This window comes from Meleagris gallopavo, chromosome 4 (assembly GCF_000146605.3).
Source record: "Meleagris gallopavo isolate NT-WF06-2002-E0010 breed Aviagen turkey brand Nicholas breeding stock chromosome 4, Turkey_5.1, whole genome shotgun sequence".
NCBI classification, from domain to species: Eukaryota; Metazoa; Chordata; class Aves; order Galliformes; family Phasianidae; genus Meleagris; species Meleagris gallopavo.
Window position 1 is genome coordinate 29,503,237 of NC_015014.2, and position 23,387 is coordinate 29,526,623.

At 43.7% G+C, this 23,387-nt stretch overlaps 1 protein-coding gene across 1 annotated transcript; it reads left to right on the top strand.

The window, feature by feature from the left end:
- Positions 1–1,117: 1,117 nt before the first annotated feature.
- LOC100303707 (melanopsin) lies at positions 1,118–22,380 on the top strand. Its single transcript, XM_031553073.1, has 12 exons — positions 1,118–1,203; positions 1,391–1,533; positions 3,060–3,193; positions 4,485–4,688; positions 5,103–5,274; positions 6,319–6,474; positions 7,289–7,396; positions 9,337–9,511; positions 11,798–11,947; positions 15,232–20,771; positions 20,888–22,111; positions 22,243–22,380. The coding sequence occupies exons 1-10, from the start codon at positions 1,201–1,203 to the stop codon at positions 15,619–15,621; spliced, it is 1,635 nt and encodes a 544-aa protein (XP_031408933.1). The 5' UTR covers positions 1,118–1,200; the 3' UTR covers positions 15,622–20,771; positions 20,888–22,111; positions 22,243–22,380.
- The last annotated feature ends 1,007 nt before the right edge of the window (positions 22,381–23,387 follow it).

The window sequence follows — 23,387 nt, forward strand, 5'->3', positions numbered from 1 at the left end:
GATATAGCCTCTTTGGTGTGCACTGTCATGAATAAGGGAGGGTTCTGATTCTGCGCACGCATTGTTAAGGAGATGAGGTTTGAGGGAAGAAGAGTGGAGTTTCTCATAGATATTTGTGTACCACGGCCCTGAAATGGTCCGGGCTACTCGGCTATGAAAGCGTGGACCCAATTGCTCTTGGTGTCATCAAGCAGCCACGATTACGTTTTTCCACTGAACCACCTTTCCTAAAGCTGCTAGGTCTCGCAGCTCATTTTAAGAGTGAATGCAACACAGAGAAACAATTTTTCTTGCTGCTTGACCGTGGGGAATGGCTAAGACCTATCACTGCAGTCAGAATCAGAAGATGATCCCTTTTATTACTTTCTTCTCCTACGCGAATGCTATCTTTGGTGCAGTGCCACTTAGGAGGAGGCTGTCCTTTTATGGGTAGAATCTAACAGACCGCTCAGAGATCTTGAATTCTGCTTTCAGCTTTGAAGCCATAGCTTTTGTACTGTTTAAGATGCTGTTTTAGTCTCACGGGCTTCGTTCCCACTGTTTCTGCACCAGAATCACTATTTTATGGATGTTCAAGATGTGCTATGCATTTCGCTCTTTATTACTGGAAGCAGGGTGCCCCCAGGAGCACATCAGTAGCATCACACAGTTATCATGGTAATGCCTATGGCTAGAAAAGTGTTGTTATGCAAGGAAGAAATTGTTATATGTGCACCTCATAGGTAAGTGAGGAAGTAGCAGAAAGAAGAAAAAGCAGTGTGAGAAATTTTAGGAACTAGGAGCCAGCAACTGCAGGGAAAAAGGTGCTATAATCATTTCTAAGTGGCCCCTTCAATATAGTTAGATGGGCAGTATTTATCTTCTTGAAGGTTATTTACGTGCCTTGGTAAATAAGAGTTGCCACCAGGCTAATGATTCAGCATCTGCTCATCAATGATGCTGATAAGAGCGGAGTGAATTTGCTGTAGGCAGTTCTGCTACATCATTTAGCCAGTGGTTCGTCTGAATTTGTTTCAAAAAATACATAGGCTGTTAGTGGTGTTTGGTTTTGTTTTTTTTCCTTCACGTGTTGGTGTTAAAGAACAACAAAAGAGTTGTCAAGACTACCTAATTCATTTGTACTTGCACAGGTATTGCTATTGCCACTGTTGTTCCTCCGATCTCCTGCCTTTCCCATGACGATTTCCCAGTGTTTACATTATGGTAAGTCAGTTGTTTATTTGTGTGCTTCCTCTAGGGGTAAAAAATGTAATGAAGGATACCTGAGGGAAACTTTTTTTAATTTGATAACAGCTCAGAAGTGTCTGTGTGTTCAACATGCTAAGCGAGTGTTTCCAGGAATATGTGTACTGAATGTTCTCAGTTCTACTTTCCTTTGTTTTCCATCTAGGATTTGAACGCAGGCACTCAGCCACACGCTGTGACCAAGTCAGAGATCCCAGACCACGTTCTTTACACGGTAGGGACGTGCGTTCTTGTTATTGGTTCCATCGGCATCATAGGAAACCTCCTAGTTCTCTATGCATTTTACAGGTACCCAGATTTCTCTCCTTTCTCAGCTTGCCTTGTAGTTTGTATGCATCTCTGTGAAGATATTATGCATGGATTTCTTCTTGGGTTAGAACTTCAAGAAAAAGCTGTTGATATCAGATGTATACACCTCATATACATCCATGCACATCACCAATGTACTCCTGTGTAAATTCCTTGCGTTTTGGGGATTCTAAGAAAATGTGAGAAAAAAAAAACACATAGAACCTTGGCTTAGTAATAATTCTAATTAAAATTTAAGGAAATGTTTAATAATTTTGATAATAGAAACATCAGCCCCTCAGTTGCAAACTCCTTCGCTCCCTTTGTAGATTTTGCTGATAATAGCCAAGGATGAGGTTCCCATCAGCCCAGATTATCTTGGAAGAACTATGGAGCAATGCGCTACCCTAATGAGCTCATGCCATCAGTGTGTTCCCCGCTTCAGGCAGATCATAGGATTTCTGTCAGCTTGTATGCTTTCTGGGATTCTGACAGTGTAATAGATGGTTGAAGCGACTGCATCTAGAGTACGCAAAAATCTCACAAAAAAAAAAAAAGAAAAGCTGCATTCTACTCCATGTTATGATGCTGGAAATTCCAAATCTTTTTTGCTCGCTATTTATTAATATGAAGAAAGGCATTCACGTTAGATACAAATACTGTTATAGTGGAAGCACATCAGAGAGGCCTCAATTGATAGACTGAATGAAGTTCTCTGAAAATTTATTTCAAGCCATTTAGAATTGCTCCATGCAGTTGTCAAGAACAACGTTATTTATAAAAGCCTGTTTGCTGCCTTTATCTAGAAGAAAATGAGTAGTCAGCTCCTCTTGTATTCTGCCTTCCTGAATTCAAACTCTAGGTATCAAAGTTTTTCATTTAGCTGCACAATCAAAACAGTGTTTCACTCTGAGGGACAAGCAGTTCAGCATTACATCTTCTCAGCATATCCATCAGAAGTACCAGCTGTAAGGTAGAGGAAAGATGAATTCATGAGTTAATTTATTGTACTTTTTAATCAGCAGAAAGAAGCATTTCAAACAGATAACGCAAAGTGGAAGAGAGTTAACAGTGTTTGTATTCCCCTTAGCTAGGGATAAGGGCAATCTCAAATACCAGCTGAAGGACTCCTAAGGGATCAAAACTACAGGGTACCCGAAGCACGTTCTTCAACATCAGAGACTAATCTTGCCCTGTGTGGCACACGCTTGTTGGTGCTTATACAGGGAACCAAGGAAAGAGGCAGATTCTCTTCTCTAGAACAAAATCACGGTTTAAGGATAGATGGAATTCTTCCTCTGTTAGAAGAGAAAGGATTTCTTTTATCCCCCCCTGCCTTTGTCAGTCATCATTTTGAAACAATGCATTTTTTGCTATGGTAATTGATTGATGGTTGGCAATTGACTAAATGAGAATAACTGCTCATTGCCACCTGGAGGCTGTTTATGCTAGTAAATAAAACAATCAAGGTGGCTATTTGTTCATTTTGCCTATTTCAAGTGATGCATTTCTCATCTGTTCTTAAGCAACAAGAAGTTGAGGACACCCCAGAACTTCTTTATAATGAACTTGGCTGTGAGTGACTTCTTGATGTCAGCTTCTCAGGCCCCCATATGCTTTGTCAACAGCTTGCACAGAGAGTGGATCCTTGGAGATATAGGTACTTTCTGAGACTAATTTATCTTTCGCTAGCTCTACTGTCTTTAACACATTTTAGTGCTAATAATATTGGCTTACGCAATGGAGAGAGCATCCTCTGGAGTTACAGCCCAGGTTTTTGACGTGATCTATCCATGTGATGACACATTTTGTGTAATAATCTATCTCTCCACGTCGGGTTACAAAGAAAGGAGTCAACAACAACCTGTAATGATGGCCGTGTAGTTTCTGAGGGCAAATGTCGTGGCTGAAGACGGATAGGAAAGTTTTCTTTTAATTATAAATGTTTTTATTAGTTTGAGGAGGAGTTAATATTTAGAAAAGTACATTGGTATCAATTAATGTGTTTCGAGGATCGCACATTTAATTATGGAAATGTAGGGATTTGGAAGGACTGTACAGTGGACAAAGAACTGACTGTACGGTTGCAAGCTGTGACCAAGAGCTTCACATCCAGCTGGAGGCCAGTTATGATTGGTGTCCTCCAGGGGTTCATCTTGGGACTGCTGGTCTTCAGCGCCTTTTTTAATGACATAGACATAGAGATCAAGTGCACCCTCGACAAGTTTGCTTACAGCACTAAGCTGAGTGGTGCAATTGATGCAATAGACAGGCTCGAGGAGCGCATCTGGGAACCTAATGAGGTTCAACGAGGCCAAGAACAAAGTATTGCACTTGGGTTGGGTCAATTCCAGCACATGTTCAGACTGGGAGAAGAACTCACTGAGAATTGCCCTGTGAAGAAGAACTCTGTTCAAAGAACCGGAACTGCTAAGTTCTGATGGACTAAAAGCTTGCAGCGTGCACTTGCAGAATGGAAGGCCAATGGTATCCTAGGCTGCAACGTTTTTTGCGGTATCCACTTGTCATTAGTATACAGATATCCACTGTCGCCTGTTGAGATCAATATATTGGGCAACAGTCCAGGAAAATGTAACCTTCATTAGATTGGATTTTCTTTGAGGCAGTTTTCCATTGACATAATGTTTCCAGCTACAGTCCACGGTGGAGAGTAGGACTTGCTAATACATACGCTTCTTTATATTTTACTTATATGTGTGTTTTTACCAATGAACATTTAATGATGCAACTGCAAGGCTAAGAATAATCCCATTATTCTAATGGGAGAAAAGCCCTGGGCTAGATTTCTGATTTTTTGTTTGATTTAAAGATGAGACGCAAAGATTAAAGCTGTGTGTAGGAATTTATAAGATCAGGCTGTGAGAGAAAACAAATACATTTCAAGAAAAAAGCAAAAAACAAAACCCTGACATAGCCATTTTCTGCTTCAGGTTGTGACTTGTACGCTTTCTGTGGGGCGCTCTTTGGAATAACCTCGATGATGACTCTGTTGGCTATTTCTGTTGACCGCTACTTGGTGATCACCAAGCCCCTGCGCTCCATCCAGTGGACCTCCAAGAAGCGCACCATGCAGATTATTGCTGCTGTGTGGCTGTACTCGCTGGGATGGAGCGTGGCCCCACTCCTTGGGTGGAGTATGTTGTCTGCTCACTCTTTCTTCCAGCACTCTCCGTGCAGTCTACTTCTGCCTTGTTCAGAATATGAAAAAATGATGATTAGGGAAATTTCTGAACGGATGCATAGCTACTACCTGATGGTTTATTGTCATATGATATTATCTATGTCTATCACCCTGCAATACCCTGGGTTGTTTTTTTTGCCCTGGGTTGTGTTCAAGGTGATTAAATTGCAGATTGGGCGTTAGGTGCATATGATAGTCAGCAATCAGGACCTCCTCTCCATGTGTGCACTTGCGTATAATACAGCCAACGCATCTCTCAAAGGCTATTCATGCAGCGTGGCGTTTGTTTTAGTCACTCTGTTGTTAGATTAGTAACTATACAAGTTTTGGTCATATGTGCAAATAACATATTCCATGTGTTTCATAGGTTCCTACGTGCCTGAGGGCTTGATGATATCCTGTACGTGGGACTATGTAACCTACTCCCCTGCAAACAGGAGTTACACCATGATTTTATGCTGCTGCGTATTTTTTATTCCACTGCTAATAATACTCCACTGCTATTTATTTATGTTCTTGGCCATAAGAAGTACTGGCAGGTAAGCAGTGTAACTGAAATATGTGAAACTAGTTTTTTCTTGAATTAGAACGTTTTCTCACAATCCTTATCTGCAGATTAATCTAAAATTAATCTCCATTGAAATCAGAAATAAAGTGTCTGGTCCTTAACTGCTGTAACTGGAGAAATATTTCTGTCAATGTGAAAACTGGGAAGGATTGTTTGCATTTTGGAGTAGTAGACAAAGTAGTCTCAGTTTGTTCTAATCTTAGCCCAAAGTGCGGTAATTAATAATACTTCAGATAATTTGATAGTTTCGATTTTTTCTTTCAGATTTGCAATATGAGGAAAGGGATGCTTGTGTATTACAGAAAGATTTTTGGCTCTGAGAGACAATAAATAGTGTGTAATAATGGGATCATCATCTGCCTGTGAGCTGCTCTGTAAACATAAGAGTCCTTGTATTTTTTGACAGCTTTATTTAAAGCAAGTATCCTCAAAACCTCATGGTTCAAGCAAGTAAACCACAAACATAAAATCTGGCTGTGCTTATTAGGGTACCTTTGTTGTTTTGGTGTTGTTGTTGTGGTGTTGTTTTTTGGTTTTTTTTTCCCTCCAAGAGTTTTAGTCTATTTTTGTAGAGCTGAAGTGAAAATTCAGCAGGGTAATAGATCTACAAAGGCATTTCATTTTGTCCAGTTGTTTCCCTTAACGTGTTCATTGGATTTTTGCTTAAAGCTGTGCTTTTGCTTGCTCCATCTCTGAGAACAATGAAGGGCAGGGGATACCCAATTCTTCACCCTCTGTATGTCAGGGTGAAGACACGGCAGTCCTGTTCTGTAGTCCCAATGGTCCCTCTGCTTCGGTCCCACAGTCAGACTGAGCCTGAGCAAAATGTCTGGGAATATTGTACAACATTAATTATCTTCTAGATTTGGAGCTATCAGAGGACAAAAGAAGAATGAAAGCAGGAAAAATGAAGTCTGCTTTGTTATTGTACGCCACTGAGAATGTTCTAAAGACATTGTGCTTCGCTCCTTCGTTCTCTTACTTTGTGTATTTGTATCTTTTTTTCCCGTAATAGAGATGTCCAAAAGCTTGGGTCCTGCAGCCGCAAATCCTTCCTCTCTCAGTCCATGAAGAATGAATGGAAACTGGCAAAAATTGCATTTGTGGTCATCATTGTGTATGTCTTATCCTGGTCTCCATACGCTTGTGTCACTTTGATTGCCTGGGCAGGGTAAGCGAAAACATAATCCAAAGAGTATTTATACTGAAATATAAATAGGATTAGCGTTGTCTTTTGGAGGGGTTTTAAATGATTGGTAATTAGTGGTGATGCTGTGCCCTTCACTGAATTGTACAATCATCTAGGTTGGAAAAGACCTTCCAAGATCTTCAAGTCCATCCATCAACATGTCCTACAGAGTCCCATCACTGCACCATGTCTTTTAGAGCCATAAGTTAGTTTCCCAGGGGTTGGTATCGGGGCCGGTCCTGTTCAATATCTTTATTGATGATCTGGATGAAGGCATTGAGTTTGCACTCTCAGTAAGTTTGCAGATGACACGAAGTTGGAAGTGTCGATCTGCCTGAGGATAGGAAGAGCATACAGAGGGGTCTGGGCAAGCTGGATTGCTGGGCTGAGGCCAGTGGGTGAAGTTCAACGGGACCAAGAGCCAGGTCCTGCACTTTGGCCCCAACAATGCCAGGCACCACTACCGGCTTGGGGCAGAGTGGCTGGAAGACTCTGTAGAAGAAACAGTCCTGGGGGGTGCTGGTCAACACTCATCTGAACGTGAGCCAGCAGTGTTCTTGATCAGCCTCAAATAGAGAATTGATTATATTTGCATGTCTGTCATTCTTTCCAAATAAATGAAACCACTGTCAATAACAAGCCTTTCATCTGAGCAAAGAGTGCGTTTGAACAAATCTAACTCTTCAGCAGCGTTTCTTATCATGAGACCTCGAAACAAAAACAGTTAAAAAGAACACATTTCAGTGGCTTAATATTAATGGCATAGGTCTGTGTAATGATTTTTCCTTTTTTATAGTCGAGGAAACACTCTGACGCCGTATTCCAAATCTGTGCCAGCTGTTATTGCTAAAGCCTCTGCAATCTACAACCCCATCATATATGCAATAATTCACCCGAGATACAGGTACAGTAAGCATATAGGTATGTGTACAACTCTACAAGGAAAAAAAAAAAAGTGTTTTTAAAAACGAATGAACAAGAACTGTTATTCAGCATGTCACTAGATTTTCCTGCACTTCCTTCGAAGCATATCTTCTGCAAAAGGCAGTGATTAATTTTGGGAGGAAGGTGGTGATAAAGGCAGGAATGCCACTAGGTGGCAGGGTGGGTCGTCTGTACATTGCCTGAAACGGATTGCGGAGCAGGGGAGCAGAGAGTCTGTTGTTTGGGATGTCCGACAAATGAAGGTGTGTTTGCAAATCTTTTTACAGGGCTGATGGAAATAAGTCCAGAAGTGTTTGTTTGAAAATACCTACTGTCGTAACTAAGACATTTCAATTCTCCAAGACAACTGAGTCTATCTTAGTTTTCGAAAGTTGTCTGATATTTCAGCTTAGAATAAGAGAAGGACTACTATTCAATGTCATGCAGAAGTGTAGTGAGAAGAAACGCATGGATGGCCGACGCATTCCGAGCCTGGTATTATTTTTCTGATCAAAAAGATATTGCATTCAGTGATTCCTCACACTAATTTTACAGGCGTGTGTTTTCAGAACAGGTACCATATAGTGAAGTGCTTCAGTTCGTCTTTTTCCTGCCGGCATTGACTTTTATCCATATAAGGCTGTATTAAGAAAAAGGCTCTTGCCAGAACAGAATTTCAGAGACTCTCTCAAAATACCCCCCTTTTTTTCTCCTACTTCCTAACTTAAATTTCAAGGCATATCAGCAACAGAAATGTTTATGCAGATACTGTGGAGATGTTTTATAGACTTGGGTGTCATTCAGTCAGAAAAAGGAGTGATGTTGCCTCCCTTGTGATGAATCAAGCAAGCTGCTTTATAACAGAAAAGACTTTGTTAACAACTCCGCTGGTAAAATGTTTTCCAGAACAAAGATTTGTCTTGTGCCTCAGTGTAGAGCCGATATGTTATACGTTTCCCATTGATACATGTCCTATGCATCTGTTATTTTCCATATGCCTATCTTCTTAACTTATTCAGATATGTTCTGTATTAGCTTCATCTCCTGGTCTGATACGATGGATCAGGTGGCACTGTAGAGGTGTTGCACCAAATGCAGCACTCTGGCTGGCATCGCCCTGCATCTCCTTGGAAGTAGTGAGAAGTTTGGTCAGCTGGCATTGTATAGGGAAATCTGTGGCCCCTCTGCTTTATGCAAGGCTGGGAGGAATGTAGCTGTGTAACCTTTACTCTAGTCATTGTTTGCTGAATAAACAATGGTTACAGGTTTTTGCTATTTGGAGCCTTGGTCATCCTTCTTCACTGTGTGTGAGTGAAGCAGAATGGGGTGTTGACTTCTGACGGGAGTTTATGGGAGTTACCGTGATACAGACAGAGAACAACGTCTGATACCCCCACAGTAAAGAATTTCACAAGATTTCCTCTTTGTCCCTTGTTCTGTCTCTGGGCCTCCTTGATGTTAATCTCCCTTGACCTGCTGCTGACCAGGCTCGTTTTAATGCATCCTAGGTTAGCATCGGTCTTTTTGGCCATAAGAGCACACTGCTGGCCACCAGGACCCCTAGGTTCTTCTATTCAGAGCTCCCCTTTTCACTTCTCATCTGCTTTAGCATACAGACTTTTGCATAAGGTAGCTTGAAAGTTTTCTGAGCTAATCTTTCAAATAAATTGGAAGCAATGGTGTTTTCCAAGCTATTTTCAGTTCTTACTAGTCATCTGTGCAGCTCTTCCACGAGTGTTTTGATATAAGGCCCTGAAACCAACTGCTATTTTCCTTTTGGACTTTCAGTTGAGTACTTTCCACTAACTTTACCGCATTATTTCCATGTGTGATTGAGTGCTGTCATTGCTTGATTTTTCAAATCCATTCATAAGTATATTGTTACGTAGTTTGTCTTTCTCTTCACCCGTTTTCCTTCAGGAAAACCATCCACAACGCTGTTCCCTGCTTGAGGTTCCTAATACGAGTATCGAAGAATGATCTCCTGAGGGGGTCCATAAATGAATCATCGTTCAGGACCTCTCTCTCCAGCCACCAGTCTCTTGCTGGAAGGACCAAGAACGCTTGTGTTTCATCAGTTTCCACCGGAGAAGCTGTAAGTTTTTTCTTGTTTCCACCAAGCAAAGTGAGTATAATATCTCTCCAAGTCCCAGAGTAAATTACTATTAAAATTAAAGAACGGAAAAGAAGATTTTTCTAACTAAATTCCTTTGGATATGTGAGGTAATTTCTCCAAAACTTTTGTGGGAATTCAAGCATGACGAATTTTGATCAGAACAAACATTGAAGCTGGCCTATCTGGGCAATTCATCCATACTTACTTGTAGCATGGATGTTTGAGCTCAGGGCTAATTAAAAAGAGCAATTGTCAGGCACCTCCAAGTCATCAATTGGTTGCCTTGTAATCAGGTGTTTCTGGGAGATGGAGAGCAGGAAAATCATCCCCCCGACAAAGATTTCTAACTTATATTGTTTTGCAGGAAGTCCACTTTCTGTAGTAAACTTTTAGGTTTGTGGTTTTTTTCACCATGAGGACTGAAAGCCTTCTGCACCTGGAACCAGGTGCAGTGTTCTGCAAGCATTGTACCTTAAGTCTTGATAAGGTTGGTGGACTAGCTGAGTATAGCTACCTACAGCATGTAGGTATTTTGCAGGAAAAAGCCACGGGACAGAAAAACAGGTAACATGGCATGAAAGTTACAATTCAGGAGAAAAGAATCTCATTGCGAGACCTTTATCACTTTTCTGATCAAACAGAATTAAATGGGAAGCAGGTCTCACAAGAGGCTAGTAAGCTTCTACAAAGGTACGCATGTACACAGTACACGATGGGCTGAGCAGCAAGCTCCTGGCTCTTCTTCTGAGCCAAATGGTAGCTGTCTGAGTGAGGAGGAAGAATCTATTTATCTGCTGCATCCTGGGAGCTGCTGCTGCTTCCAAGGGGCTGTCAAGCTGCCACTGAGAGTCAGACCATGATGCTACAGTTTAAAGAAATCGTAACAGTGTCGGATGATGTGGTGAAGGCCGGCATTCTTGATTTGGAAATGAACCTAGGACCACCAGGAAACCACCAAGGACAGCATACTTCTCTTAACGTGATAACGTTCTGAGCACCTGTTGGTTTACAGGCTCAGGCCACTGGTCACACATGTCCTGATTTGTTTTTTTTTTTTTGCTTTTGATCACTGCTTGGTTTGTGTGTGTTTGTTATATTTAAAGAGATGGGATGATGTAGATAAGAGTCTTCAGCCGTTCGCACAGCTTTTGCTTAAAGATCTCAAACAAAACAGTTGCCGTTAATTATGAGCAGGGCTGTTCCGTGCCAAGCTGGCGCAGCCAAATGTAATTGTTCCTATGGTGACAAATCAGTGCAGCTATATGGTTTACACCTGAAAGAGCAGCTGCTGAAATACAAGCTAAGCTCAACAACCAGCACGTGACAACAGCACAGAGTGAAATTTTGGAATGCTCCAATAGTGTATTGACAGGCAGGAATGACACTATCAGTACCGTAAAATCTGCAGCTATTCCCACCACGGCTTTGCTGTGTGCGGTGCATATGTTTGTGCAGAAAGACAATATATTAGAGGCAACAATATCTGTATGTGTGAACAAGGTAATGCTGTGGAATTATGCACCAGCTTCCTACTTGTGTGGACACCCATCTGTCTATCCCTATCTAAAAGCTGGTGTGGAAGATAGTAGACTGGTCTCATCACAGTGACACAATCAAGAAGGCACCACAAAGTTAGGTATGATTGATGGCCCAAGCCTATGAAGGGAACAGCCTGACTACAGAATCATTGTTCTGCTCCACTGCAGTTGCGGTTTTTGGAAAATTTATGCAGAGCACACTCAGGGCCCCTAACAAACACTAATGATGTTTTGGAGAAGAACCAGGCCTGTGGAACTGGCGAAATCCTTGGTGGCATCCAGCTGGGACATACACAAAAGACGTGTGTGCATCCACGGTTCTGGACCAGCTGAGGGTCCCACGGCATGCCATAAGGCACGTTAAACACATTGATTGCATTTGTTTAGATAATGTGAACCCATCTTTAGATACCAGCTAAGCAATTATAATCATAGTACAAGCAATGAGATAAAAGAAGGGTGAATAACTTACTATTGAAATGATGAAAGATGATTTAATCTGTTTTCAAAGTTTGTTTGTTTGTTTGTTTAATTCAGGAAAGAGGTCCAGGGTAAGCGAGAAAATCAAAAATCAAATCTCTCCTCATGAGAGCTCTGCATGTGAGACCTGCGTTAGAGTGACTGCAGTTTTCTCTAAGTGTAAAGTGTAAGGCTTCCGCTTAAGTTTGAGAATTTAAAATTTGAGAAAAAGCGTAAATTTCTGAAATATGTCACTGTTTTTTATTAGAATTGGAGTGATGTAGAGCTTGACCCAGTAGAGCCAGCTCATGCGAAACTGCAGCCTCGCCGAAGTCATTCCTTCTCAGCAAGTCTGAGACAGGAGAAGAGAGACCTGCTCCCGGAGACCTATAGCTGCAGTGAAGAAACCGAAGGAAAGGTAAGGAAAAAAAGTAGTCTTTGCTGGGGAAATCTCCATTGCAGTAGCTAAGCTTGCTACAGCGTGTCATCTGAGAAATAATAATTTATTCTCCATGTCCATTTGTTTCATCTGCAGGCTATATTTACGCGGATTCTGATGTCCTCTCCATCCTTGCCATTATTCATTTATTTTAACTAAAGAGAATGCTAGTAATGTTTTATTTTTTTTCACCAATCTGTTGCCTGGTTTTGGAAAGCCAAGAGCAGCTCACAGCTCTGAAGCTGCTTTAAAGAGGATTCAGTAGGGTTGTGTAAGAAGTTGACTTCTTTGTCTCTTTGCATGTTCATCCGCCCCAGCTCTGGCTTCTCCTATCCTGACCCTCGTGATCGCGTCGTGAAAGCGTCTTTTCGTGAAAATATAAGGCCTCCAAAACAGAGTTTGACATGATAGAAGCCACCTTTTTTCGTTTTTTATAGCGTACATTGAAATGTTTTATTTTTGTTGAGGAGGAAGACGAGAAAGAAACTCCCATTTCTCCCTAAGGGTGGGAGAGTCTGGCAGATGCCACCCTTCCCTCACTGAAAGAGGAGATGGTGAGTACCCAGAGCATCTTCTGTGGATGCATTATACAACTTACCCAAACCGCTGAGGTCTATGCTGTGAGGAGCTCCCTCTCCATTCTCTGTGGAACTGCTAAGGACGAGAGCAGTAGGTCACCTGATAGCTTCTGCCACTGCTGTACAACCGGTTTCAAGATGAATATTTGTATGGAGCGTACATCAGCGCTGTATTTTCAACGAGAAAGAATTAGGGGATGCAGTACACTGCCAACAACTGGTCGTGGTGACACCTGCTTTTTCATGGAGCAGCTCTGGTGTAGAGATCGGTGCGGCAGAGACAGCATAGCTTAAAGCAGGACCTATTCTGGAAATTTCCAACCGTCTGATGGCATGGTTCCTGCATGCATCTGCCCTGTCTTCCTTCCTGTGTCTCCTTAAGATCAAGTCCTGGGAAACCTCAGTCCTTCCCTGCGGTTGTTGTGAGTAGCATTGATTGAGAACGGCGATGTAGGAAGTGCAGCAGGGAGGGTGCTGTTGCAAAGGCACAGGCACCTCATATCATTTTTCATTCTCAGAGAGGAGTGGCAGAACTGTTACGTTAAGCGAAGCCCTGATCCTATGAAAGACATGTGCTTCTGCTCTGCACTACTGACATCTTTGTGAAAACTTGTCCTGCTATCCCGACAGCAGGAGCAACCTCATTCTGCTGACCCTTTTCACTTCCTCTCCCTCTCTCTGGTCTGTTAAAATTTTTCTATGGCTGAGACAGGGTGAGGTAGAGCTTTCAGGTCTCACTCTTTGCAAGTGAAGGGATAGAATGAATTACCGCAGCCTCAGCACGTCTTTTATTCTCTGTGGATAATAATTACTGAAGAGACCAAACCCAAGTCTCATGGAGCATCTACACCGTGGCTCCTAATTACTTGTTTTTGGCAACAGTGACCTAAACTGACTTTAGGATGGAGGAGTGTCCAGTTTTTTGTCCTGCCACAGGATAGCTTCTTGCTGTGAAAGGATTGTTACTAGGCCTTGGCTTCAGTTGTGGTGGCAAGCGACACGGACTCAGAAGTCCTGCATACCACTCTTGCCCTCCATCGGCAGCCCAGTTCTGCTGAAGGCACAGAGAAAACACGGAAAACAAGAAGCGTGTTTTATGGCAAGCATCTTAAACTTTTTCTTTAATAAGACCATCTTATCAGCACCTAAGAAATTAATGTAACTCTAAACTCTTTGTGGACTGACGTCATTCTTTAATGCGCGTTTGCAGTTGAGTTACCAAAAAACAACAACAAAACAAAACCACAAAAAGAAAAAACATCCCTCAAGTGAAAGTAAAACGCTATTCGCTGTTCCAGGTCTGGGGCCTCCCAAAGCATAGAAACACACAAACACACGGGATCCTTTTCTGTCACAAAGATACAATCTAGCCCCACAGCTAATTGCAATTAGAATGGTAGCAGACATCACATCAACTGACACCGGGAAACCTAACATGGCTGTGAGGAGGCCTTTTTGCAAGCACTGAGACGCAGGCATTTGCTCTAAGTACAGGGTAGATTTGAGCACTCGGTTTCAAAGGAGAGTTGCCAAGTGTGCTCTGTGCACCCGGTGTGTGTACCAAGGGAACTAGTCAGTGTGAAATGATAGCTGTCAGCTCTGACCTCCTGCGGGTGCGCCCTCTGGAAATGTCTGTGACAGAAGATAGGTGGCTGACACCTGCTCGGAGAAGTCATCTCACAGCAGGGCTAAAAGAAACGTACGCATGTTGTTTGGTTATGTTTTAAACACCGTCATGAACAAGTGCCTCAGCTGTGGAGAAAGCTGTGTGTCTTCAGGCACCAGTATGACCACCACCAGCAAGGCAGCGTAGGGCAGCGAGGGATGTCACTCAGATGAACAAGTGCCAAGATCTGTTCTTCTCTTTTCACTCCTTGCCACTCCGTAAGCCAGCAGAGGTTGCAACCAAGCCCACACTGGTCATCCCAGTGCCCAACTAGCAAAGTCCTCTCTAGAGGAAAACCTGGAAGTGCGGTCACGCCCCTTAAGCCACAAGCAGTTAAAAACAGCAGACGTGAGGGATTTTATAGTATTCTTTCATTGTTGCACAGTCTTGATTTGAAACCAAAGGCATTTCTTCTCTTCCAGGTTTACTTAAACCACTTTTTTTTTTTAGCACGTTGTTATTCCCTGCACTGGGGAAGGTGTAGCAGTGAAAGAAATCATTATCGGTAGAGATTTGCAAAGGATTAGTGCGCGTAGAGTAGAACGTTGTGCAGCAGTATGTGTCAGTATTTAAATTTACATCCAGCTTGACAGAGAAACACACACTGAAAAGGCTGATTCTTTTTTTCCTTGCAAAACCACAAAAATTGAGAGAAAACAGATGCATCTTCTGGTTTGTTTTTTTTGGTTTTTGTTTTTTTCTATGCCCGATCAGATTGCAGTGCAATATACTATGCAAAATGACTGGCAATAGCGGCAGTGTGCTGGCTGAAGAGAGATAAAGGGGGACTGGGGTCTTCTTTTCTTTTTGGTTTCTGCCGGTGTTTGATCACATCTTTTGCTTCATTTAACATTCTGCTTTCCAAGCTGTAGATGATAACGCATTGTGATTTTCTTCCTTTCTAGTCAGTGATTCAACCATTTAGAAAATATGATGAGTGTCTGATGCAGCGACTAGGTGGCACTGAATATTCCAAGTACTGATTTGCAGTGACACTGAAGCTTTTCCCTCTGCTCTAGGTTTCGCTGTCATCCAGCTGCCTGGAGAAGGCTCTGGGGCCGTCAGCCTTCCTCAGCTCTCCTGTAGCGCTCGTGACCAGCTCCCTCCGAGCCGCCTCTCTGCCTGCCGGTTTGAACAGCGGCAGCATCAGCAGAGAAGCAGGCTCAGATACCTCACAGATGGAAACTCAAGAAAGTCATAATAATGGAGGCTTGGAGTCTATCATTACCAATGCAGTCCCTCGAATCGTTATTATTCCTACCTCAGAGACAAACCTATTTCAAGAGGAACCTGAAGAGGAAGAGACTGAATTATTCCACTTCCGTGACAAAAAGAACAATTTGCTGGATTTGGAAGGGCTTAGCTCGTCTACAGAGTTCCTCGAAGCTGTTGAGAAATTTCTATCATAAGTGCATCTAAAGGAAACTTTCTGGCAATTATTTTCTGGGCATCTTCTCCCCTTAGTTATACCAAATAACTGAACCCGCGTACGTTAGATCATCAGGCGTTTTGTATGTTTATACGGTAGCCACTAGGCAGCTTTCGTATTTATCTTTGTCCAGATTAGTTCAGGCATAGAATAAAGATTTCATTCAGATCCAGCATCGGAGGATCTGGCAGCAGCATCAAGTGGCATCAGTCGAGTTGGCTGCCTGCTTCGTGGGGGGCCATGAACCTTGATCTGCAACCACAGGTACCAGCAGGAGGAAAAACAACTGAACTGAAACAGCGGTAGCTGCTGAATGTTTCTGCTACCTGCGTGTGAAACCGCATTCCTGTTTTGGCAGCTCTCTTCTGGAGGTGATGGTAAGCACTACGAGACCACAGCTTTCCACCAGCCCCAAAGGTAATATGGCTAGATGATCAAACTATCGTTTAATCAAATTTATTATATAAGCATATAAATATAAACATAATTACATGGACAGATCACGTAGCTGGGAGGAGATCAGTTGCTTATAAACTTCAGTAAGAAAATTTTGGATTTTCCCTCAGCATTAGTGTAATCATCTGAATGTCAAAATGCAAGGTGCTATATGCCAAAACATAATTTCACCTCTGGAAGCAGCTAGAGCACGTTGAGATTTTCATTGTGGACTAAAATGTGTGTGAACCCTAACGAATCTGTGATTAAAAGGATGAACATCCACAGCTGGCTTGATAATTCATTCACGAGAATGAAGCCTTAGCTGCTGTGTGTCACTTATTTCTTCAGCAGAGAAGAAGTTCTTCTCGAACTTCACAGATGGATGTCTTCTGCAGGTCACATTCCAAAAGGCCTCCTGGGGGTAAGACATCACCCTGGAAGATAGCTTCAGAAAACTGTATCGTTTGCTACAGGACCTGCAGATGCACTTTTAATGGTGGTTATTGTTTGTTTTGTCTTTTTTATGTAACAGCTCAGACTTGCAAGATCCTCCTCGCCTTTTATACTTAAATACATTCTTTCCTTAGTTATTGATTTTCCCTTATTAAAAGATGTTCTCCACTCCCTCCCTTTTTGTTTCTGAACCTCAAATGTAGACAAATTGAGCTACGCTGTTCTTTACAAAGCATCAGGATATCTTGGGAGAAAGCAGAAGTTCCTCGGGCACCTCGGGTTTTCCTCCAGAACCGAGCATCAGGACAGAACCACCTGCAATCAGCTCAATACTTCTAAAGAAAATTCCTACGCTGAGGACCAGCTCGGTTAGCAGGCAGCATGGCACGGTGATTGGCGTGGGATCTGCCCACCTGCAGCTTCTGAAGCCGGCCTGCTATCCTAGCGTGCGGTTTGAGCCACAGAGTGTAACAGAATGTTCACTAAAGACTCCGTTCCTGAAAAACAGGGGAGGCTTCATCCTTGGCCCAACGTAGAGTTCTGCCATCTCTGATTATTTTCTGCTGGTTCTGTCCTCTCTGGTTCACGATCACCTGTTTTTCCTATGTAACTACGTAGCCGGTGACCTAACTTCTTGCATTTAATATCTTCGGCGGTGACTCCCTTCTTCGTAAGCCAGATGCTAGAAAGCGAACATACTTGCAGGCCTTCCAAGTCTTATACCTGACTTTTGCTGTTGTAATTAACTCTAAATAACAATAACAAGGGCATTCAGTGTTCCAAGATACAAAAATAGGCCTCTGAAAAGATTTTGCACTCTCGTGTTCGCATAACTGTACTGGTAGGACTGTAAGCGGAACACTGCTGCGATTTCCAACGGGATGAAGAACGTAAGCTCTAAAGCAACAGTGAACAAATTCCTCTGTAACCAGGGTTTTGCTTGGACTGCAAGATGACGTGCCAGTGATCTCTTGCACGTGTGCTGATGCCAACCATGTATTTCAGTAAACTAATGGGCTCGAGATGTGTGCATTTAATTTCTATACCTCGAGTGTCATTTACAATTTTTACTATTGCTTCTGCAGCTAATGTCAGTATTACAGTGTTCTTTAACTGCTGTAGACCAGAATGTCAAATGAGATAGCAGTAGAGTGATAAAACCTAAAATTATATGCAATATCAAACATATTTATTTCAGAAACGTCGCAGTGTAAATCAATCTTAAAGTAGTGAAAGCAATACAGAAGAATCTCGCGTGCTTCTCTGTTGCCACGTTAGACTAGATGGCACATAATAATGTTCGGTATTAACTGCTGCTTCTCATTTCACAAAGGCGTGTGTTGGTTCACTCAAATGGAATAAAAATTCTTAGAAGTCGTATTCATTGTTTCTTTTTCTTATTTAATGATTAATGTGAGGCATAAGGAGGAGGAACAAAAAAGATAGCCCGTAGCTTTAGAAGCCCGTACCACGTTCCAGTGAATAATAACGTGCATCTTTAACTTCATTTATACGAGCAGCTCTTTTCAACTCACTTACGCTACTCCCGTACAACCAAGAACTTGTCTAATTACATCCTTAGCTTGGCAGTTTGGGCATGTAAAATTAGAGCTCACTGACTTGGGAAAATCTGAAGTTGCTCAGCAAGTTTTGAAACAAAATGGCTTCAAATGCAGTGTCAGATATCTGGCAAAGAAACTTGGGGAAAAAAACGACCAAAATCAATACATTAGAACTCTGACAGCAGCCTCTGATCTTTGCAGCAAATCTCGATGACGCTAAGCCAGCCATTGCTTGCTTCTGCTAATTCTTTGTGTGACACAGTAATAGCATGTGCTCCAATTTTCACAAGTAACGGATAGTTCAGACTACAAATGTAAACATTTTCTTTTACTATAAATCAGTGAACGATGATTGTTTTATGGTTAAATAAACGTTTTGACTAAGGAAAAAAATTACTTTTTTGAAACATAATGAGTCTTGCTGCCTTGAGTTGGCACGAACACGATCCGTATTACTTGAGTCAAGAAAGCTCATTAATTTCCCAAATATCCATCTCTTCAGAAGGCAACGCTGACCAAGCAAGCCCTTCCACACTGCTGTCTGAGAAAGCCAATGCTCTAAGGTGACGTGTGCCACGCAAACTGTGGGGTGAAACACCCTCGATGTTAGTGTCTTAAATCATATTTTCTTTTTCATTTATACTTCTACCTAGTCTGTAAGTTTTTGTTATTTTTTCTTTGAATAAATACATGAAAAGCTGGTGGCGATCTGGAAAGCTGGGTGCACTTTCATGCAGCATTTGGAGTGTGGGCTTCTTTCATACTGGAGAATAGACAAAAACGGTGCCTCAATTCGGCAAGTGCCACGCAAGATGAGGTTAAACAAGATGGAAGCATCTGCGTTGCAGCTGCCAATCCTGTGTCATCTCAGCACAAGTTTGCAATCATTTCTTGCTTTGCACCTCATTCGCAGGCCCAATCCATACAATAATGTTCTGGCTGCACACCTGGAATGGACACGTATTTAAGTGACACTAACTGACCACCATTTTCATGAGCTGAGAGAGCAGACGTAGCCGAGGGGCTAGGGAGAACAGTCGCATCATTTTAGCTGCTGATTTTCAATCCGAAACTACACAAGTTGGTGATCGGTATCAACGGTCACATTACTTAACAGCTTAGAATAGGATAGAAAAGGACAGTCACAACACCGTGCCCTTCCGCATACCCCACGTGTTGTTTTATAGACACTTTGTGGCCTGCTGGTGGCACACAACAGCTGCAAACCATCTAAAATAGCCGATTTTCCTGCCTAAACCATAAGTGGTGTAGAGTCCCTTTATTCTCTGCAGCGCCACCACTGCAGCAGGGGACGAGAGGGGGTGGCTGCAGCAGCCGTTTCGGTTCTCAGCCTTCCTCTTCATTTGAATGACGTCAACCTGAAAATCGAGGCTGCAGTGCTCAAAATACAAGGCTCGTGGAAGAACGCCGAGCTGTGTGCATACGAATAAGAAATGGTTGCAAAGGTGTTACTGTCAGTTAAATAACGGTAACAGGAGACGATAAATCGTATTGCCCACTCCAATTGTGGTTTTCTGTTTAATACAGATGTGTGTCTGCGTCTGTGATAAAATGTCTCCATTTTATCAGGGCTATTCTCCTAGCGTTTCTCTAAATAAGAACCATCGTGGATCGTCTGGCTTTATTCCAGCTAAGTAAGTTTTAAAAGAAGAAACGGAAATGGTTTTTTTCCCAGCGAAAGGGAATCTGAGTCCTACCTATAACACGGAGGTTGATACGCAGTTTTCAAAGACAAAATTCTATTGTGGAGGTTTTATTGGATAAACAAACTGAAAAAAAAGAAATTAAAATAAAATTTCCACATAGATGCTGACAAGCTGAGATGATGAGGAAAGTTTATGGGACTGAAGAATGGGTTATCGGAAGCACTAAGAATATCATGAGTTGGAAGGGACCCCACAGTGATCATCGAGTCCACCTCCTGGCTCTGCACAGGAGCGCCCTGTATCCTTCATCCTCCCTTTGTCCACAGCTTCATCCTTAACCCCGCACCCTTCATCCCAATTCTGCCACCATGTCCCTCACAGCGACAGGCATAACCATCTAGGCTTGCAGATGTATCGAGACATCATTGTTTGGGAGAGACAAAACCAAAAGGTTCTGCAGACGCTGTCAGTATCCCAGGCTGGCCCTAACGAGGCCCGCCTGTGCTAACGAAGCAATGACTCCCAGGTGCCATGGGGCCGGGGCTGCTGGGGCACAGCTGTGCCTTGTTGGGAGCTCTGGGCAGGGCCTGCCTCAAAGCCTCTTAAACCCCACTGGAGGCTGCTGGGAGCTATAGGGAGGGCTTTTGTGGTTTCCTGTGTTCAGCAAGAGCCTCCTGGGCTCTCTATCTGCTTTATTTGGGGATGAGGAGGGTTCTGGCTTGGAACTATAGCTGGGAGCTTTCTGGGAGCTTTCTGGGAGCTTTCTGGGAGCTTTCTGGGAGCTTTCTGGGAGCTTTCTGGGAGCTTTCTGGGAGCTTTCTGGCTATCATGGTATTTGTCTGGTTTTTGCTTTTTCTTGGTTTGGGTGTTGGCACAGGATTGGTGCTTTATTTCTTGAGGCAAAGCACAACCCTGAAGTTTGTGGGTGCTGCAGTTCCTCTTACTTGCCTTGATGAGGAGGCAATCAGGTTGAGGCTGGGTTCTCTAGCCCAGCCCCGGTGCTGCTGTAGGTAAGAAGTGATGCAAGATTCTGTTCTTGTGGGTTCCTGTTCAGGATGAATGTTTGGTTTTAAACTTGAAATTTTTTTGTCTAAGCTCCTGTTTTGTTTTTCTTTTCCTGTTGCAGGGTGAGAACTTCAGGGGCACCTTTCACAGCAAGGATCAACCGAAGCCTGTGAGCAGCTCCGGCACCAGCGAAACTACGGAGGCTGTGAGTGCCGGGGTCTCAGAGGCACGCGCTCCCTCCTCCAGCAGGAGGACTGCTGCCAGGGGATGATCACACTGGGGTTTTCCGGGGTTTCCGTGCCTCCGGTAGAAGGTTGCCGGGCTCCCGCCCTGCTCAAGCCGGTGCGGGGTCACTGTCGGGTTCCCCCTGATGTTTAATTTCAGCATGCTGTTCAGCTCCTACTGCTTTTTGGGGGGAATCAGCACAGGGCTGCTGCTCAGCTCCCTGAGACAGTTTTAGGGTGCCCAGAGTCACCCCAGGGGCGTGGTGCGGGTGCTTCAGCCTGTTCTGTTGGCAGGGGCTTTACCCTGAGTTATTCCTTCTTCACTTTGTTTTCTTCACTTTTCCCACCATTTTCTGCTCAGTAACAAGACATCCATGGCCATCTAGGCTTGCAGCAGGATGCTCACGGGGACGTGCTTGCCTGGGTGCTCTCTGCCTGGCCCTAATGAGGTGCATTTGTGCTAATGCAGCAATGATCTCCAGGTGCTCTGAGACTGGGATTGTTTGTGCACAGCTGTACCCAGTTGGAGCCTGGGGCAGGACCTGGCCAAAGTGTTTTAGCCTCTGCCGGTTGCTCTTGGACCTCCCTGTTGCTAGCAAGAAGCTGCCAGGCAGTTACCCTGCTTTCTCCAAGGCTTGCACAGGGATGGTGCTGCAGGCCCTGACCTTGCTTTTTTTGGAGCCAGCATGAGGATGTCATAACGTTATGGTTTTGTTTTTCCTTCTTTTTTTTTCTCTCCAGGTAGTGCAAGTGGCTGCTTATATACTCGCATTCTGCCTGTTTTGTAGGTAATGCAGGGCTATTGGGGAGCTCCCTTTGCTTTTATTGAAGTTTCCACGGTGCTTCTGTCCTGCTCCTGTCTGCCTCCTTGGGAGGAAGGCTGTGGGGGTTAGTGAGTGCTTTCCTACTCTGAGCGATGAAGGTGACTGGGATGGGGCAGTGCTGCTTGGTTCAGCCCTGTCTCTGCTGGGAGTGAGAAGCCACACAAGGGCTGCTTATGAACAAGTGCGTTTGTCTTTTCACCTGTTCTCCTCTCTTCTTGCAGGGGGAGGGCTGCAGCAGGATCTCTGGAAGCAATGATCAGCGGGGGAGTGGGTACGAGACGGTGGCCGGTTCTTGTTGTGAGTAGTTTCCTTCACAAAGGGACTGTGAAGGCAGGCGCCGGGAGCCCAGGAGCGGGAGCCACCCGGTCTCAGGGCCGCCGGCGCCGTGCTTCCTCGTAATGCAGTTCACGGCGGTTGTCTTCCCGCAGGTTTGGGGCCAGCAGGAGGACGCCGGTGGCGTTAAACCGCAGGTGGAGCCGGACAGCGAGGCGAGGGCGGAGCGTCCTCGGGGTGCAGTCGTATGCTGGGCGTTGGAAGACAGACTCGGCTCTTGTGGTTTGGAGCGCGCAGGTGAGTTGTGCAGCATTGTGCTTCGTTTCCAGCCCTGATAGCGTGTTCCTCGTGGAGGTACGGGGTTGATGGATCGAGAAGCACGGTGATCGCAGCATGTGTAGTGCAGCTGCCCTTCATGGTGGGAGTTCGGGGTTCAGGTGCTGATTTGCTCTGTCTGTTCTGGTGGTTTCTCACGGGCCCTGCATCCTTGATCTGTCTCTGTGATTTGCAGGTCGTGGTACAGTCGATGATGTTGAGGAAGGCCACCAGCCCTGCCCTCGTAGAGCTCATTCAGGAGTTGCAATGCATGGGAGCTACCAGGGAGTGACCGGTGGTTGCCCTGAAGGAAAGGTAGATGTGATGTGTTGGTGGTCCTTTGGATGTGAGACTATTGTGATCTTTCCTGGGTCCCTGTTGAGCCCTGTAAACTTTATTTTTGTTTTCTTACAGTAGCTGAAATAGCTGTTCCTGTGCTTGGTGCTGCATAGGACTGTGGAGTGTGTCCCGATTCTCAAGTGGATGGTGAGAGAAAGTTTATTATTTTTGTTTGTGGGGGGTGTTTGGTGCTTTTTAAGTGTATGCAGGGGTTGTTCAAGGCTGATATCAGCAAGTAATGCATTGCACAGGAAGGTGGGTACCTTTTGCTTAGTTGGCTAGCTAGCTTGTCCTTCTTGGGAGGCTTGTTTCAACATTTATTGGTTGCCTGAGTTGTCATGAACTTGGCTTGCTTATGTTTTTTGGGGATTGAGAATGTTTTAGAATAGTTTGCTGGGTTTGTGGTCTCTTTGGTTTAAGTGTGGTAATGGGTGTCCTGCTTTGTGTTGTACTGCACCTGGTTGGGCTGACTGGTATGTCTTGTCTATTTTCTCAGTGTTTTTTTTTAATTTAAGTGAAGAAATTTTGTAGATGCATTAAGTGTGTGTTTTGAAGTTGTAGAGTAGGGGTTTCAAGTTAGTTGAACCGTTAAAGATTGGGTGTGTTTGTCTTCTTTGGTCGTTTGCTGTGGGTTGATTGGGTTTTT

Bases quoted from the DNA above. Each gene is read 5' to 3' on its own strand.
- LOC100303707 (XM_031553073.1), top strand. The intron at 1,534-3,059 runs GTACCCAGATTT...TCTGTTCTTAAG, and splicing joins GTTCTCTATGCATTTTACAG to CAACAAGAAGTTGAGGACAC. The intron at 6,475-7,288 runs GTAAGCGAAAAC...CCTTTTTTATAG, and splicing joins ACTTTGATTGCCTGGGCAGG to TCGAGGAAACACTCTGACGC.